The sequence below is a fragment of the Nelumbo lutea genome, chromosome 2 (genome assembly GCF_056320005.1).
Source record: "Nelumbo lutea isolate HS-2025 chromosome 2, American lotus-T2T, whole genome shotgun sequence".
Lineage (NCBI taxonomy): Eukaryota > Viridiplantae > Streptophyta > Magnoliopsida > Proteales > Nelumbonaceae > Nelumbo > Nelumbo lutea.
In genome coordinates this window covers 24,185,822-24,204,383 of record NC_142685.1, presented here as the reverse complement: position 1 = coordinate 24,204,383, position 18,562 = coordinate 24,185,822, and the positions used below count along the sequence as shown (strand labels likewise).

The 18,562-nt window shown below is 37.5% G+C and overlaps 1 protein-coding gene across 3 annotated transcripts in view; it reads right to left on the bottom strand.

The window, feature by feature from the left end:
* Positions 1-1,301: 1,301 nt before the first annotated feature.
* EMB2410 (embryo defective 2410) overlaps positions 1,302-18,562 on the bottom strand; it is an 87,637-nt gene continuing 70,376 nt past the window's right edge. For 2 of the 3 annotated variants that reach the window (XM_088974098.1, XM_088974100.1), the window contains 10 exons: positions 10,535-10,810; positions 9,129-9,194; positions 8,829-8,960; positions 5,802-6,623; positions 5,385-5,665; positions 4,839-5,092; positions 3,592-3,836; positions 3,314-3,505; positions 2,785-3,054; positions 1,302-1,662 (listed from right to left, as the gene is read on the bottom strand). In XM_088974098.1, the coding sequence (XP_088830224.1) occupies positions 1,516-1,662; positions 2,785-3,054; positions 3,314-3,505; positions 3,592-3,836; positions 4,839-5,092; positions 5,385-5,665; positions 5,802-6,623; positions 8,829-8,960; positions 9,129-9,194; positions 10,535-10,810 (2,685 nt within the window). In that variant the 3' untranslated portion in view covers positions 1,302-1,515. The remainder of the gene's footprint in view (positions 1,663-2,784; positions 3,055-3,313; positions 3,506-3,591; positions 3,837-4,838; positions 5,093-5,384; positions 5,666-5,801; positions 6,624-8,828; positions 8,961-9,128; positions 9,195-10,534; positions 10,811-18,562) is intronic. The other variant, XM_088974099.1, reaches the window with a different exon arrangement.

The following is an 18,562-nucleotide window of genomic DNA, read 5'->3' as shown; positions in this document are numbered from 1 at the left end:
TGAGTAAGCTTCATACAAATTAAAAAGGGGAAATTCCCAACTAGTACCTTGTACTTTGGGCCTAGTGCCACTTTGGTCATTGAACTTTAAAATGCGACAATTCAATACCCAAACTTTCAAAATATGACAATCCATTACTTGCTATTAACCAATCCGTTAACCAACCATGACATTTGAAAAGACACAAATGCCCTTCAAGTGTCATCTAATTCTCTTTATCAACCATCCAAATATTAATAAAAAATGAACAATCCCAAATTCTCTCTTCTATTCAATAAAGTTAAGGTCATGTCTCAATGGGTATTCAAGAAGAGTTAAGAATTTGGGATTGTTTGTCTTTTATCAATGTTTGGATGGTTGATAAAGAGAATTAGATGACACTTCAAGGGCATGTGTCTTTTCAAATGGCACTTAAGGGTAATGGGTTGACACGTTTTGAAAGTTCAAGTACTGAATTTTCGTATTTTAAGGATCAAGGACCAAAGTGGCACTAGGCCCAAAGTACAAGGTACCAATTGAGAATTTTCTCAGTTAAAAATTTATACATATAAAAATTAAACATTAGGTATAACATAAGCTCGATTAGGCTCACAAGCTTTAGAAGCCAAACTTTATTGGACTTAAGATCAGTTTGATTATCAAATGAACCTATATATTAAATTCGAGCTCAGCTCAAAGTTTGATTTAAACCTAACCAAATCAAGCATTTCATAGCTCATAAAAGCTCGCTTCGTGTCCACCCCTAATCAGATTTTTTTTTTTTCTGTTGTTTCTCAGTTTGTAAATTTTTTTTATAATCAATCCTACTTGGCAGGCTTATTGTGCATGGCAACCAGTTATGAAACCTCAACAAGGACTGTCGAATCTAAGTGCAGTGCCGGCCATCTAGTTGCAGCGAAGACAGCCCAATGATGGACTAATCCAGAAGCACAATCTTGATTAAGAATCCAAATCACCTGATTAGGGATCATCTTGTTGCACTATATGGGAAAATGAAATCGGTTTAACAAGTAGTCATCAAGACTACCTACTTTCATCTTACTACATTGTACACCCAAGTGGTAAAAACAAAAGATGCCGCCATTATTGGTAAAACGATTTTCCTTAGGGGCAAGGCTTTTCATCCTCCTCTCCAGTTAAGAGACATTTCTATATGAATGAACTTTGACAAGGTCATATTTAGAGAAAATATTTGAATAGCCAAGTGACAAATAACATTAGGGGCTTACAAGCTTAAACTATCTACATGATGCTGATGTTAGAAAGCTGGGCCTTTGATGCATTGTGTACAAGTTCACTTATTTCTGAGAAAAACGATTTTTTATTGATAAGAAATAATGAAATATATTTACACATGACTTTACATTTGATTTAAAATTAAAAAGGAGAAAATATAACAGAAGAATGAATTGACATGTAGTACATTATACCAGTGATCACCATGCCAGTGTCTACCTTCTAAGGATCAATCCGCCCCATAGAGAATGTCAATTGGCTCGGATGGCACTATGAAAATCAGTCTTGAGATGTAGCAGAATACTCAAAAAGTAGACGTTTAGAAGGAGCAGATTGCAGTAGAACACGAAGGCGACTTGTAAGCTGGTAGATTAGGGTAAACTGCATCGCCATCTCTGAGTCCTTCATCTGTCTAACAACAGAGGCCTGGAAAACAAACCAAGAAAGAAAGGAAGTGGTTGAAGCAGAATTGTATTATAGCATTACATAGAGATGATCATGTTGATCGAATTTTCCATCAATAACTCATATCTATGATTACAAGATCCAAGATCAACAACAAACATGATCAGGGAACTCTCATCATGCAACCAGTACAGTGTAAACTATCTCCAAGAACATGATGGTAAATGTGAGGATCATATGATCAATTTAATGTTATGCCCAAGAAATCCCTTGGAGGACATCAAGCATATGAAATTTCTGGACAATCTTGGAAGTCCCAGACAAGGTTTAAAAGGTCGATGTCAGTGCAAATGTTGGTCATCCAAATATAACACGTCAGAAATGTCGGAAATATTGTAAAAAGTATAGACATGGTGGAAACATCGTAAAATATGCAAAACATAAAATGGTATTTTATTAAATGATAAAAGCATAGGCACACCTTTTTAAATTATTATCTTGTTCCAAATCACTAAATAAAGCTAAAAAACTAAGGTTATAGACAAAAGAATATGTTCTGAAGTTGCCCTGTAAACCATTCAGAGATTCATGATAGAATGAGATAAAGCAAAATTTGAATTCATAGAAAATGTACATGGTTGTAATAGATCAACCAAAAAATCTACTACACAAACAAAAACTAATATTTAACTTCATGTTTGAAATGAATATTGAGCTAGCTCGAAGTTGTAATCATGTAAATTAGGTGGAGACTATATTACTTCACATGTCTACAATATTGTCACCAACTTATGTTATAATACTATCTCTTGTACTCCACATAGTACTAGTAGTATTCACTAGGGAATGTGTCGATTCTAGTAAAATTTCATGTAGCTACCCATGGAAGTGGAAATGAAAATATGTTGTGGAAATCATCTCTTGTACTCCACATAGTTCTGGTAGTGTTCATTGGGAAAATGTTGATTCCAGTAAAATTTTGTGTCACTACCCATGGAAATGGAAATATTAGGGGAATTAGAGGCATTTTAAACCATGGTCCCAGATCTTAAAATCAAATTTCATGGTTTATTTTCTTTTGAAAAACTTACTGAATTGCATCAAACAAGGATTTAAAAAATGAAAGACTTGCATCAAACATACCTGGAGGCGTTTTCCAAGCTGGACTTCAACTTCAGTAACAAAAATAGTATTTTGGAACAATTTGACTGGATCAACTGTAGGATCAGCAGAGAGCAAACTAGGGATCTGTGGTGCAGAGAGTACCCTCCACCTAGCCTGTCCAATTTCCCACTTTCCTTCTATTTTTGGCATTAGGCTTTCTAGTGTTGCAGCAGCAAGCTTATTGAATGCAAGTTGACCATCACCTTCCAAGATAGACTGTGCCAGTTGACTCTCAAAGACTCTAGCAGCCTGAGCAGATAGGATAAACAAAGATGTCAGTTCATTGCAAAACAATCCGACAACTTTAATTAGGATGTAGTATTATGCATAGGTTCTGTATGAAACTACACCAGAAATCTCAGTTAAGCTAAACACTGCAGAATATGATGAAAGTATACCTTGTAGGAGTTTTATAGATACATTCAAAGACTAGATGTACATTCCTACCAAAAAAAGAGACTAGATTGACAAACATACTAGAAGAAAACTGCACAAATAAATTTAGTACCTCAGTAGGTGAGAGGACGTCTTGTTCAACAGAGCGTGTTGAGGTCACTACCAAATTATCCTGCCAATTACTGGCTCTACTCTGGATCCTGAATTGCCATTCTGAACCAACCAAAGCTAGGTCTAGAATAGGGTCTAGCCCCAGATCAGGCTCAAATTTTGCTACATTTAGATGCTCCCGTTTAAGTCTAACCTGAAATTAAAAATAGAAAAGTCTAATCAAAGCATGCAAACTTTGAATTACAAGAGAACAAATAGAAAACATCAAATTCACCTCACCTGTGTAGCGACAAGGTTGACATCACCATTCTCAAATGTTAAAATTCCTTTAGGTTTTATCCATTTAGGATGAGCCATGCCATTTATCTCAACTTCTCCACTAACAGAAAAGTTCAAAATCAGAGGATATACTATCCTCAACTCCGGTCCAAGTAGAAGTTTCAGGTCATTGAGGCGAACATCAAATTTTGGCTTGCTTGTTGCATCCTCCATTTCCTTTTCAACTTCAGCTTGTTTACTTGTAACTGCTCAATACAAGTCACTGATTTGTTAGATGCTCTGAATTGGTAGCTAGATGAGGATAAATACATTGAGGTCCATTTTAGAAGCTTGCCAAGAAAAATGAATGGATCCTGCAGTCCAGTGTTTGAGTTGCAAGGAAAAATTGTAATTTATTCAGGTTGTGTCTCCACATATTTCAAATACCAGATAGTGATCCATTGCATCCAAAGCCATTTGGGCATTTATCATAATATTTAAGTCATTGGAATGATGAAATCCCCTATACACTATAACTTCAGCTAGCATTTACGCTCATATCCGTCAGTTAAATTATTGAATAATAAAACTGCACCAGTTTCATGAACAATTTACATAAGGACCATTAACAACTATGCATGATGACTTTAGTTGACTGGCCACTCTCACATGGCAAAGATTTGAATTCTACCATGCTTTTAATATTAAGGTAAGAAGTTACTATCACACTCAGGTTGACTAAAAAGTTCTACAACAGCAGTTCAGGACCACCCCCTCCCTATCCCAAAGGCTTTGGAATTCCTTGTGCAGAAGCTTAGAGTGGTTCTTCAAGAGGCTCCTACTTGTCCACAAGCTTGGGTCTCCCACTCACAACGATCCTACCTGCACCTGCTCACAGGACACTACAGCTGTATATTGAGAACATTTTCCGCATTTACATGTTACCATTCATAGGGAGATGTTCCTAATGTACAGCTGTAGGGTCCTGTGGGTAGGAGATCTAGATGGCTTGCCCACATTTCATGACCTCAGTACTAAATTTTAGTAAATAGCCCTCTGTGACATGGTAAAAGGAGCTATCCTTTCTCTTTACTTTTTTATAAGAACCAAAATCTTGAAGGCTGCAATTAATGGGGTAGGGAGTATGAGTCTGAATGGATGTGATTACTTTGCATGTGACCAGTGTCAGATGAGTTGTGCCAAGAGGGTTCCTACACCTGTTACTCAAAACCCTTTTGCTTCCCACTGTATCTAGAATCATACATTACCTGATGATTGAGTAAATTTGGTGCTTGAAGTAGGTTCTGAACTGAAAAACTGTGAAACATGTCTAGAAGCAGCCATTCGGTTGTAAGTGCTACTTGGGAAACTTGAGCGGGTTGATGTCAATCTATTCATACCAGCAGCTCCACTACCCTTATCATGGGGTAAATATGCTTCTCCATGGCTCAATTTAATCATTCCAGAAATATTTGGTTGCAAGATCGAACCAGTTATTTGTATTTGGCTGTCAACCTGACCACTGTGATTTAAGACAAGTTAGATGGTTCTCTCTTTCCCATGCACACACATGCACATTCATTGCATATTACAATAAATGTGGAAAACATGTTTTCAAAGAAAAGGAAACATCATTAAGATGGCAAACAAAAAAACATCATGGTTAAAAGACAGTAGAAAAAAGTTATGAAATAAGAAATGAGTATCGGTATTAATCGTTCAATATTTAATCAACAAGTGGGAAATAGGTCTGCAAAAAGGGTAATTTAAATATTTCTTATAAGGTTCAAATGTTGGAAAGAAAGAAACCATACCTTAAGATATTTTTTGCCCGTACTTCCAAAACTTCACATTTCAAATCAATTCTATCACCAGGGAATGATTCACTAGTTCTAAGTGGCAAATTTCCTCTTATAGTTACCTTTCCCCTTCTGCTAACTCTGCTTTCCAAGGAACTTATGCACAATCTATTAGATTTCACATGAACTGTACCCCCAAAGTTCGTAAGTGGTTTTCTTAGTACAGGTGAGGTTACAGATGCCCTGTGGAATGACGCATAGCCATCAAGAACTGGCTGTTCAACTGTACCTCTGACCTATTTTCAAAAAGATCACAAATCTCAAAATAGTAAATCTGATCAACCACATAAACTCACTCTAATATCTTATGTACTAAATTTTAAAAATGTGGCAAACTAAGCACATTAAAGAACTTTCATCAACTTGACCTACCTGGAGCATAATATCAGCATTGCCATGAAGCCATTTGGCATAGGGACACAAAGCTGTTAACAACATCATACCCCCATCTTTAATATCTGCATCAACCCTAACATCTCCAACATCTAATATGTTCCAGTTTAAACCTTTGAGGCTTTCTGCCAGCTGAACATCCCAACCTTCTTCATTTCTATCTCTAGAGGCCTTTTTTTCATTGATTTCATCACCAGAACTTTTTACCTTTTCCTTTGCCCAACCAGGTACCCAAACCGATCTGTCTTTATCCATTTCTTTCTCTTCTTCCAACATGTTGTTTTGAATAGAAGCTACAGGAACACTTCCTTGAATATGTACATGACCACTTTGGATAATAGGCTCAAAGTTGGCATTGAAAAGAAAACGACTGGTTGAGGTTAGGGAAGCAACAATTTCAGCTCGTCCAAGATCTATACCACCAACAGCACCATCAAGGAGCCTTACTTGTACATCACATTCTGGCTTTGCAAGATTTCCTCTAAGATCCCCTTCCATGTGTAATATACCTTTAATGGGTGTCAAAAATTGTCGCAAAGAATGTATAGCATCAGAAGCTGAAGATTCTATAACCTGAACCAGAGTGGGGACAAGATCAACAGGGAAATTCAGGACAGCAAAATGAAGGTTAGTTTTTGGCCCAAATAAAGTTCCATCCGCATGGATAGTGGCATTATCTCTTTGGATAAACATTTTCTCAAGGCGTAGACCATCATCGTTGCTATATGCACCAACTGCCAGAACACGTTGAGTTTTGTATGTTCCCCACTCCCAATCTTCTCCATGAAAGTCAAAATCTGCCTGAGAAACATAGATATTAGGCCAAATTTAGTCAATTAACAAAGGAAATAAAGAACCTGAGAAAAGAAGGCAAGAAAAAGGTATTGATGAAATCTCTTCTTAATCTATAAATGATGCAGTAATTTTATCTTATAGGAAGACATCAAAAAAGCAATGTTCAAATATTCCTTCACAAACCCACAAATATAAGCATTTGCCATGTGTATTATTTCACAAAACACACTCTTATCAGAATCCAAGAAGTTTGTCATAAGGTAAAGAAGAAAGTTCAATAGTCCATGTTTAGGTCGCTGGCAACATTTAGGATGTTGAATGGGCTGAGTCTTTATTAATGGAGTACTCATTTAGAAAATTGAGTTTTTTTTTTTCCATATATTCTGTATTGGAAATCCAATGTGTAAGCAGACAGCCCTGGATTTCTTTTTTATCATAAGTCTTGGGGCTTTGTTAGTTTTTACATCCATGCTTTAGATTAATACAATGCTCCTTCCAGTTACAGATAAAAAGAGAACAAAATAATTATAAGTAAAAACATGACATTCTTTCCGCATTGGTAACTGTCAAAATTATGTTGATTGCAAAATAAAGAATTAAGTATATACATAAAATTGCAAAACACCTCTTCTTTGTTAGGTTAACGTCTGCCACCCAACCCCCTTTCGTTTCAATTAATGACAAACATTATGAAATAGCCAACCAGAAAAGCTGATTCCTAGTCAGTATTCACTGTTGTTTGGCCATTGTGTTGGCCAAACTGTTTGCTGATCTTTGGATCCATCTGAAGATAACTTTCAGTTCCCTCATAATATGTCTATATTGTCATAAATATTGACAATTGTTCTTTAGCCATCACACTGCTACAGTACTTCTCAGGAGTTTCCTTCCACCATTATATTTCTGAAATTGAGAGATATGCCCAACTTCAACCCCTGTTGGACAGCTCATAGTTCAGCTCTTGTTGAGCAACCAACATCTATTCGTTAAAATCTAACATTGTTAATTAGTTGAAAGTTTGAAGCAAATACTGCTTCAAATAGTTGAAAATTTAAACTGTTTTTGCATCAGGAAGATACATCGTATCTAACCCTCTAAATTACTTGCCTCAGACAGTCATCAGGATGAAGGAGAAGCCATCACCTGTATGTTGGAGGCAGTTAGTGGGTTTGGATGATGCTTGCATTGCTATAGATAACAAATTGTGTTGATGATGAAGAATGTGGGATCAAGAATGACACCTTGTTGAAACCAACTTCTCCTGAGAGGTTGACAAAATATAAACTCAGGAGGTTGGTTAGGACTGAGGAATTTAATCATAATAAAGATAAGGACACAGTCAATTTAAGGAACTGTTGGGCTATGCGAGAAGCTGGGAGTATCTTTGTAATGGGACATAATCAAGCAGTTGAATATTCCAATAAGTTTCAGTAACTGGATCATTGTAATTGAGAAGAAAAGTTTACCATTAGAGATGAAAGGTTTAGTTATGAGGATGATGAAGAGAGGATTGACAGCAAGCAATGGTTTGGCACTCCTTCAACCTAGTGATCCTGCTTAAAATAGAAATGGAATAGACAAGGCAGATCTACTTGTTGATGACTACCATTCTAAGAGTATCTGCCATGGTTTTGTCCCTCCCTCTCTCTTACTCTCTCCCTCTAAGATTTTAGTGATGAAGGGGTAATCCTTGATTTGAGTTCATGACATGTTTGACTCTAGAGTTCACAATATTAAACAAAGATGCATCCTAAATCAATTGTGATTCTTTGAATGGTTTGGAGTCAAAAAAAAAAAAAAAGAAAACAAAGAAAGAAAAACATAGTGCATAGGCAAATTTCTATTGTCTGGTTAGAAAATTTATAATTTTAGTTTGGTATAACCAAACATTTTATCTATGTTTTGGAATAAGGAAATCCAATAGCGGCACCTTCATTACCTAAAGCACACCAGGTCAAAACACTAATGCTGAAAAAAAAAAATGAAAGGTCAAAACCTATGATACCCAAATACTTCTATGTGCCAAGTGTACTGGTGAAGGACACGGTAAAAAATATTTTGTGTATATCTATTGTATAAGCTTATTTTGATTTAATAAAAGTTATTTTATTACTGATCAAAAGGGGAAAAAATAAAATCAAAGGTGATGTTTTTATTGCCCCCACCCCTAGCATAAATGCTTTATCCTACACAAGAGATGCAATTGTTTACCATTGTGTCTCCATTGCCCCCACCACTAGCATCAAGAGAGCCATTCCAGCGACCTTTAAGTTCAGCTAAACCTGGAAGAGTTATCTCTTCAAGAATCACTTCATCTGATGGAGCATAATGCCCCCGTACTACCTGTAGATACACCTATTTTATTTTCAAAGCAAAACAACTCAAAGACAAACTGAAACAAAATGATTCATAGAATGTTTCTAGTACAGTTCAAATATCAACATGAGGGCAAATAACAAAGTAATTCTGCATAAGCAAAACAGTGTATAATTTACTTTTGACATGAAATACCTCAAGCAGATCTCGAAGACTTTCAGCATACAATCCTACAGACTGCAAACTTTGTATAAAAAGATCCTGCAATGAAGTGACAGCACAACAGACAGAATCAAAATTTGTAGCATGCTAAAAGAAAAAAAAAGTGCATTCTTTCTTTGAGACACTGAAGAATACATAGTAGAATATTGAAACTGGCAGCTTTAAAACAAGACAACAACCAAATTTTGTATAACAAGCAGTGAGGCATCCACTACAACCTGGGAAACCAGGGTTCAGATCTTGGAAACAGCCTCTCTGCGTATCTGCAGGGGTAAGGTTGCATACATCTGTCCCTCTGCAGACCCCGCATTTACAGGAGTCTCATGCACTGGGCTGCCCTTATTTTAAGCAGTTAGGTTTTATAAGATGTAAAAATAATATGCAACATAGTTGATCATGATGCCAAAATTTGGATTTCATACCATACAACATCATGAAAGGGAAGACTATACCTGTTTATTTTAAACCATGATGAAAAATTAGAAAACTAAAAAAACAGCCTACTTAGTTTCAAATCAAAGGATGTATGCATGTATAAAATGGCAACAGCAATACTCACAATCAACTATTTAGAACAAGAGAAACCAACATCATAATAAATTGTCCATGATGATCATGATGATGTTATGCACCGACCATGAAGCATAAGAGTTGAGATAACCTCTCTGGAGTGCTATTATCATTATTATTATTTTTTACCATGGGTTTTGGGATATTCCTGTATATTTGTGGCTTCTAGGCCTCTGTCAAGTTGGAGGAAGAGGGGTAGTTATCTTTTATCCTTTGCACTTACTTCATTCTCAGTTGTATACAGTTTGTGAACTTTTTGTTTTGATACAAAGTATATTGGTACCCATGCACCAACTACATTTTACTTTAAACAGATAGGTCATCAAATCAATGCCTATTTTTGGAAAGGATCCAAACCAAGACCTTAAAAAATCACTTTCGTGTATTGGACATGTTCATCTGAACTTGTATTTCAACACATTCATTTTCATCTGGGTAGATATTATGCCAATTGGATTTGTAGAAGCTGTTTGGGAAGCAAAAGTTTTAATTGCCATTGTTGTTCTGATTTTTTTCTTTATTCCCATTTTCATCTGGTCAAAGTTTTTTTTTTCCCCCTTAAACTACATTGTAAAACTGGATATGCATGTTTAAACCCTGCAGAGCCTGAATTTCGAGATTCTCAAGCAGGAATTTGTAGTGCACATTTATGATCATAGAATTAATAATATTTTTCACATCACAATACTATTGTAATGGTGGTTTCAGAATATTGAGTTTCCAAGTGTCTGTCTTATTTGTACAGGGTTCCATGCGTTGGCTTCTATTACATAATAAAATACTTTCTATGAATTGTAGTTAATCAAAACCTTTGATCTGGAGCGAACAGCAGGATCTGTACTTCGAGAAAGAAGTCGTAAAAGGGGAAGCATTTCAGCAACTTCAGCTCTAGGGACTTCAAGCCTCATCCGCCACCTTCCCATGGAAGATATCACGCTACCCAATTGCCCAGCCATTGCCCTCTTCAACAAGCCACTCCTCTCTTTACCTGTTGGGTGTCGATCCCGTGTGCCAGGCAACACGTATTCACCTTGAAGTTCATATCGACTATTGTTCTGCTCCAAAACTGTCTTTTCAACAGTAATCTGCAGCACATTTTAAATATAATATCCCAGGTAAACAGGAGCACAATTTCATTTACTAGCATTGCAAAACAATCATCAACTAAAACAAACCTAAAGCTAACAGATAAGGATATAAGCACCATAAAGGTTATTTTCTTTTTCCATAACAAATTATAAGAGGGAAACAGAGTTAGTTTTAAGTTTATGTGGATCACAAAAGAACTTAGATGGTACTAGGTATATTTTAGTTTTCCTTGCTTTTGACGATCACTGTGTTTCCCTGATTTCTAAGAGGGTGAAGGGAGTGTACCTTACTCTTTTCCTCTTAGGCCTCATTTGCATCTTAGTAAGTCATTTACTTGGATAAATGCACTTATCTAGGCAACTGTTTCCTAGGAAACACTTACCAGGATAAGTGCATTGACCAGTGTTCTTTTATCCCCAAGTAAAGTTGTACAATGACTGTTTTATCCAAAAAGTGACTATTGAAAGGACAATATTGTCTCATAATGTATTAGCAAGTTTCTGTGCAGAAGGGTAAGTGATTTACCTAAGTCTCAAGAGGGCATTACTTGCCCAGGTAAATGAGCTGCTTGGTAATCGTTCTTTTCTGTGAGACCAACTAATACCAAAATATGAAGACGGGATTATTTCTTTTCCATGGGACCCACCAACTTACCCGCCACCACCCAAAAAACGAGTGAGGCCTTAGTGCCAGGGACGGGGTATAAGGTGCCTTCTACACATGATGGAGTTGGATACTATAGAAGTAATTTGGGCTGTTAATGGGTTAAGCCAACCCGAAAGACCCAAACCAAATTGTCCCAATTATATAGTCTGGGTCCGTATTATGTGTCCAGATTATAATTGGGTCAAGAATAGTCTTGGTTGTTCAAAACCGTTTAAGACCCAGATTGATAATTGTACATATGATAACACCAATGCTATCATATCAAGGTTGCCTCAAATCCATTATTTTTTCACAAAAGAGCTAAACATATTGAAGTGGATTGTCACTTTATTAGAGACCTATTTCTTGTTGGTTCTATTTCACTTCCTCATGTGGCCTCAGATATGCAAATTGTTGACACAATTACTAAGGCCATCACGGGAGCAAGACATCTCTTTCTTGCGAGCAAACTATTGCTTATGACTTCACAACAATTTGAGGGGGAGTGTAGAGAGTATTGATGTATTCCATTATAATAGTCCTATTGTATTGTATTTTATTCATTTATTTGCAATTATGCATAATATAATAAAGGCTCTTTGGGGGTGGGGATTGATTCATTCATTTTGACACCCTTGAAACCTTGTTTTAGATTCTCTTCAATTCATTCATTTTGATACCCAAGTCCTTCATATGGAACAAACTATGAAGAAGGGATTTAAGTTCTTTAATTGCATCTTCATCATCCCCAGTCAACAACATATCATCAATGTACAAGAGGAGGATTGTGATGCCTTGAGATCTTCTATGAACAAAGAGAGAATAATAAGAAAAACTCTGGCTATAACCGGTAGCAACAAAGATATCACTGAATTTTTTGAACCAAGTTTGGGAGCCTGTTTTAGACCATATAGAAACTTCTTCAATCTATAGACAAGAGAGGGGTCACTACAATACCTAGGATGTTTCATATACATTGTCACCTTTAGTTGGCCATGAAGAATAGCCTTCTTCACATTCAGTTGATAATAGGAATGGCAACGGGGTGGAGGTCATATTCCCCATCCCTGACCCCAATTCTGAAATTAATCCTTGTCCCTGTCCCCAATCCCTGATGGGGATAAAATTTGTCCTCCATCCTTGATCCCTAATAGGGACAGGTTGCCCACGAGGATCCGAATCCATGGAATTTTTTAGATAACAATATTTTTTGTAAAACAAATTTACTTACAATAGAAAGAGGTGGGGACCACATTAGTGGTTTCTACACTGCCCCTCAAATTGGGAATTATATTTATCATTTCCAACTTGCATAGATCTGCTTCTAACTTCATCTTTGAAACTGCCTTGGTGAGAAAATCAACGAGCTGCATGTTGGAGTTGATATATGGAAGACAGACTTCTTGAGATGCAACCCTTTCCCTAATAAAATGTCGATCGACTTCAATGTGCTTAGTTCTGTCATGTTGTACCGAGTTATGAGCTATATTAATAGTAGCCTGATTATCACAATACAACATTAGAAGTTTCTCATAGGTAATACCCAATTCATCAACAGTGATTTCAACCATAGTATTTCAGCCACACCATTTTCCATGGACCGATATTCAGCTTCAGCACTGAAACGAGAAACAACATTTTGTTTCTTACTCCTCCAAGAAACAAGGTTACCTCCTACAAAGGCACAATATTCAGAGGTAGACATTCTATCATCAACACAACCGGCCCAATCTGCATCTGTGTAAACTTCTATCTTCATGTGATTATTATCCTTAAATAGTACACCTCTGCCTGGACACCTCTTTAAATATGCCAATATCCTCTCAACAGCAAGTAGGTGGGTAGTTCTGGGAGAGTGCATATACTAACTAACAACACTGATGGCATAACTGATGTTTGGTCATGTAAGACAAAGATATAGTAGTTTACCAACTAATCTTTGGAACATAGCTTTATCTTCAAGAGTCTCTCCACCTTCTGCACTAATCTTGTGATTCTTTTCAATAGGTGTATCAGTTGGCTTAACACCCAACTTTCCTGTTTCTTCTAACAAATCAATGACATACTTCCTTTGAGAAACAAAGATTCCATGCTTGGACCGAGCTACCTCAATACCCAAGAAATATCGTAGCTCTCTCAGGTCCTTTACCTCAAATTCTTGATGGAGAAGTTTCTTAAGAGACTCAATTTCGTTGTTTTCACTCCCTGTTACTACAATGTCATCCACATATACAACAAGTAGAGTCAAGGAAGTATCCACTTTCTTAATAAACAAAGTGTGATCTGATTGAGCCTGCACATAGCCAAACTTTTCAAGGGCTTGTCTGAATCTATCAAACCAAGCTCTAGGGGACTGTTTTAGTCCATACAAAGCTTTATTCAACCGATAGATCTTCTTACCTATCTCTGTACTATAAAAGCCAGGAGGTAGCTACATGTACACTTCTTGCAAGTTTCCATTGAGGAAGGCATTTTTAACATCCATTTGGAACAAGGGCCAAGAGTAACCGGTTGCAAGAGATAATAACACTCTGATGGTGGTCATTTTTGCTACTAGTGCAAAAATCTCCAAGTAATCTATACCATAAGTCTGAGTAAATCCCTTTGCAACTAACTAGGCCTTACACCTTTCAATGGAACCATCAACATTATGTTTCACAGTAAACACCCATCTACATTCAACAGGTTTCTTCCCTTTGGGTTGATCAACTAGCTCCCAGGTATTGTTTCTCAGAAGGGCATCCATTTCTACCTTCATTGCATCTTTCCATTCAAGAATGGTCAGAGCTTCTTGCACTGTTCTGGGAATGGGAATGGGAATATCAACAATTGATGCAAGAAATGACTTATAAGAGGGAGACAGATGATCATAGGACAAGAATTGTGAGATACAATGGGTTGTGGATGAGGTGCAATGGCGTTTGCCTTTACGGACTGCAATGGGAAGGTCAAGGTCATTCAATGGAAGTAAGGGCTCAGAAGATGGAGAAGGCTCAACAGCAGAAGGCTCATCTGTAATGGGAGTTGGAAGAGATGTAGTACCTGGATTTGAATCTTCAGAAGGAATTGGGGCTGGCTTGGACTGTTGATGACCGAAATCAACCTGCCTCCACCGTTTGTGATAAACTCTCAAATCCTGACATTTTTGACAACCCTCCCCATTACACTCCTCTTCACTCAATGGAATAAGTAAAGGGACTTCTGATGTGTTAACCCCAACCGTACTACTCTTCCCCTGAGAAGAAACCCTAGAGTAATAAGATACATCCTCAAAGAAAGTAACATCCATGGATACAAATCTTTTTCCTAAAGTAGGTTCGTAGCAGCAATATCCCTTTTGAGTTTGTGCATAACCAAGGAAAATACATTTTGAGGCTTTAGGGTCAAATTTGGAATAGCGAGGGCCAAGAGTTTGCACAAAGCAAGTACAACCAAAGGTTTTAAGGGGGATAGAAAATAACTCTTTATCAGGATATAAAAGAGTGAATGGGGGTTTCATGTCAAGAACCCGTGAAGGAATTCAGTTGATGAGATACATAGTTGTGAGAATAGCATCTCCCCAGAAATGTATAGGCACATTGGAGTTGAATATGATACTTCTAGCTACTTCCAATATGTGCCTATTCTTTCTCTCAGCCACCCCATTCTGCTAAGGGGTATGAGGGTAGGTACTCTGATGGATGATCTCATGATCAAGAAAGTAAGAGGCTAGTGATGTTCTAAAAATACTCTCGCATTATCGAATCTAAAAATTTTGATTTTTACCCCAAACTGGGTTAAAATCATCTAATGAAAAGTCTGGGTTAGGGTAGGGACTTCATCTCGAGAACGCATTAAGTATACCCAAGAAAACCGGGTACAGTCATAAAAAAACAACAAGAAGTATCTATATCCCCCCATAGAAGTGATGTGATATGGTCCCCAAACATCGGTATGCACAATGCCAAAAGGAACGCTACTTCTCTTATTACTTAATGAATAGGTTGTTCTACAATGCTTTGCAAGCTCACAACTTCCACACTTTAAACTGGACATCTGGATAGATTCAAATAAACTAGGAAACAAGCTTTTCAAAGACCTAAGGGTTAAATGACCCAATCGGTTATGCCAAAGCATGTCTTGACCAATAGACTGAGAATCAAAAGACCCTCTAACTTCACTACCGTCCCACTGTGAACTTCCTCCAAGCAGATAGATTCCATATGTCCCACAACCAGTCCCAATCACCTTCCTTGTCTCCAAGAAAAACACATCGATCAGGAAAAAGGTTACTGAGCAAATTGGTGCTCAGTAACTTGGTGCTAAGTTACTTGATGTCACTAGACAACTTGATGTCTCCCTTGCCAGAAATGGGAACAAGTGATCCATCAGCAATAGACACCTTGTCTTTACCAGAGGATAAGTGATAGGTAGTAAATAGTGAAGGCAAACCAGTCATATGATTAGATGCACTTGAGTCTATTACCCAACAATGTTCAATGTTACCTGGAGCTGAAGCATGATAAGTTGAGGCCCGTGTACCTGAATGAGCAAATGTTGATGTGGGAGGAGCTGATGTTGTGACTAGCTGAGATGATGATGCTGAATTACCAATTTCCAATTAAGTCAAGGCAGCTCGGACAACAGCTAGAGTGTCTAGTGGTGCTGCTCTTGTGCCTGATGAGGTTGCACAATCAGTAGTAACAACTGTATTAGCATTCCCCTTTTTGTTCCTGAGCTTTGCGGGAACTAGATGATGATGTAACTTCCAACAGGTTTCTTTGGTATGCTTAGGTTTCTTGTAATGTTCACATATTAGGTCCTTGTCTTCCTTCTTCATACCTCTCCTTATCCCCCCCAAACTTGGGTTTAGTTGTTGCCAAGGCTGATTCAAGTGGCGAATGCTGTAACATAACTTTCCTTCTACTTTCTTCACTGTGCACTAGAAAGTAAGCTTGTGATAGAGTCACACTTTCTCTTGTTAGAAGTTGTTGTCTCAGAATGCCATACTCAGAATTCAGATCTGCTAGAAACTCAAATACCCTATTAGTTTCAACCTGCTTTCTGTAGGTCTATGAATCCTTCTGGCTTTCCCACTCAATTGTTTCTAAGTGATCAATCTCATGCCACAAGGATTTCAATGTGGAAAAATAAACTGAGACTGGCTTCTCTCCTTGCTTAAGGTTATTTACCTTACATTTTAGCTCAGAGGCCCTAGCAAAATTGAGGGGTTGGGAGTAGGTTTCTTTCATGATATCCCAAATTTCTTTAGCTGTTTTTGCCCATAAATAATTTCAGTTGATATGTGATTGCATGGAGTTACACAGCCAGGTCATAACCAAATAGTTCTCCTGAAACCATTTGGTATATATTTGGTCATCTTTGGCTGGTTCCTTGACATCTCCCAGTAAATAACTTAGCTTTCCTCTACCCCCAATAGCCATCATGGCTGATTGGGCCCACTCTAGGTAGTTTGTCCCATCAAATTTTACAGTGGTAATCTGAAAACTATTCTTAGGTATGCTACCTGCATCACCAGCCCCTAAATAGTGTTCCCCTTGACTCTTAAACTCCATTCTTTAAAACCGAACCTACTTTATCCTTCTAGGTCGACAATCCACCTAAAAAAGATAACCTTCCAAGTACAACTTGGAGTGCAGGGCTGAGAGTGCAAGACTGAAACTAACTACAACCCTAGAATTGGCGACAATCAAGAAACTAGAATCTTGGACCTACAACCAGTTCAGCCGCACCTCTTAAAGTAACCAAAAAACTATTCTTTTAATGTATCAAGAACAGTTCAGGAGGAAAACACTTTTAGTCAAACCTTCGAAATAACCAAAAAAGGTAATCCTTTTAATAGAAAAGATTGACTTATTTCAGCAAAACTCTAGCCGCAACCTTCAAAGATAAGTCTAAACCCTAATCTTGAGGGTTCTTCCTTCTGACTCTTCCTGATTGCTGATCATCCTCTGATGCTTCACCAACAATCTCCAAGACTCAACCGATGGTCCCTTTTGCTGGAAATTTTCTAACCCTAGGAAATTCTTATGCGGCCGGCCATGTCAAACTATCATAAGATTTCCTAGGTTGGCTCTGATACCATGTAGTCGTATGAGACTACTGACCGCCCAAGCTGTAGTGTATAATCAACAGAAAATTAAGAGGATGAGAGGAGATAATGAGAGGAGGAAGAGAAAAGAAGAGAAGAAGATTTCGAAGGAAGGATTTCAGAAAAGAAGAGGATGCTTAATCTGCCGCCCCCCTCTTTCTATTTATATTAATTCTGAAGTAAGGATAAGACTACTTACATGGCAAAATTAAAGTCCTAATAAAAGACCAAAAGACTAAAGTCGTAATAAAAGACTAACAACTAATTGTGGACTGACACTTAAATAACTAGTAGTTGTATGTGAGTACAATAGAAAGAGGTGGGGACCACATCGTGGTTTCTACAAGTACCATTTTCTTGCATATACCCCTGGGCAACAAGGTGAGCTTTGTATCAATCTAAGGAGCCATTAGGTTTCAATTTGATGGTGTAGACCCATCGACTCCCAATAATAAAGGCATTTAAGGGTGCTGGCACAAGATCCCAAGTGCTATTCTCATGCGAAACATGGTTTGAAAGGAATATTTGTAGAGGGTTGCTACTGATTTGCTGGTAGGTATGGGGAATATTTGTAGAGGATAAGACAATATACAAGGAACTATGGTTTCAAAGGAAACCATAGAAGTTAGGGGGTTTAGAAATGCGAGTAGAATGACGAAGAGGAATAGAAGCAAGAGAGGCATTTGAAACAAGAGGAGTATCACTTGCAGGCACAATTATGGGATGATTTTAATCGGCAAGAAAGGGGGTTGTAGATGTAGAGATTGGGGTATGCAATTGCTTGCGATAGAAGACAAGATCCTTCACAGCCACTGAAGAGGAGGTATCCTATGAATCAAAGTCATACAAGATAAAAATTGATGGAGAAAATAATCTATCAATCCTAACAAAGAAATATGTGTTCAAGAAAAACAACATTACGAGAGAGATACAAATACAATGGATGGATGGATCATAACATTAAATCCCTTGTGGTCAGAACTGTAGCCCATAAAGGCACAAATAGCAGACC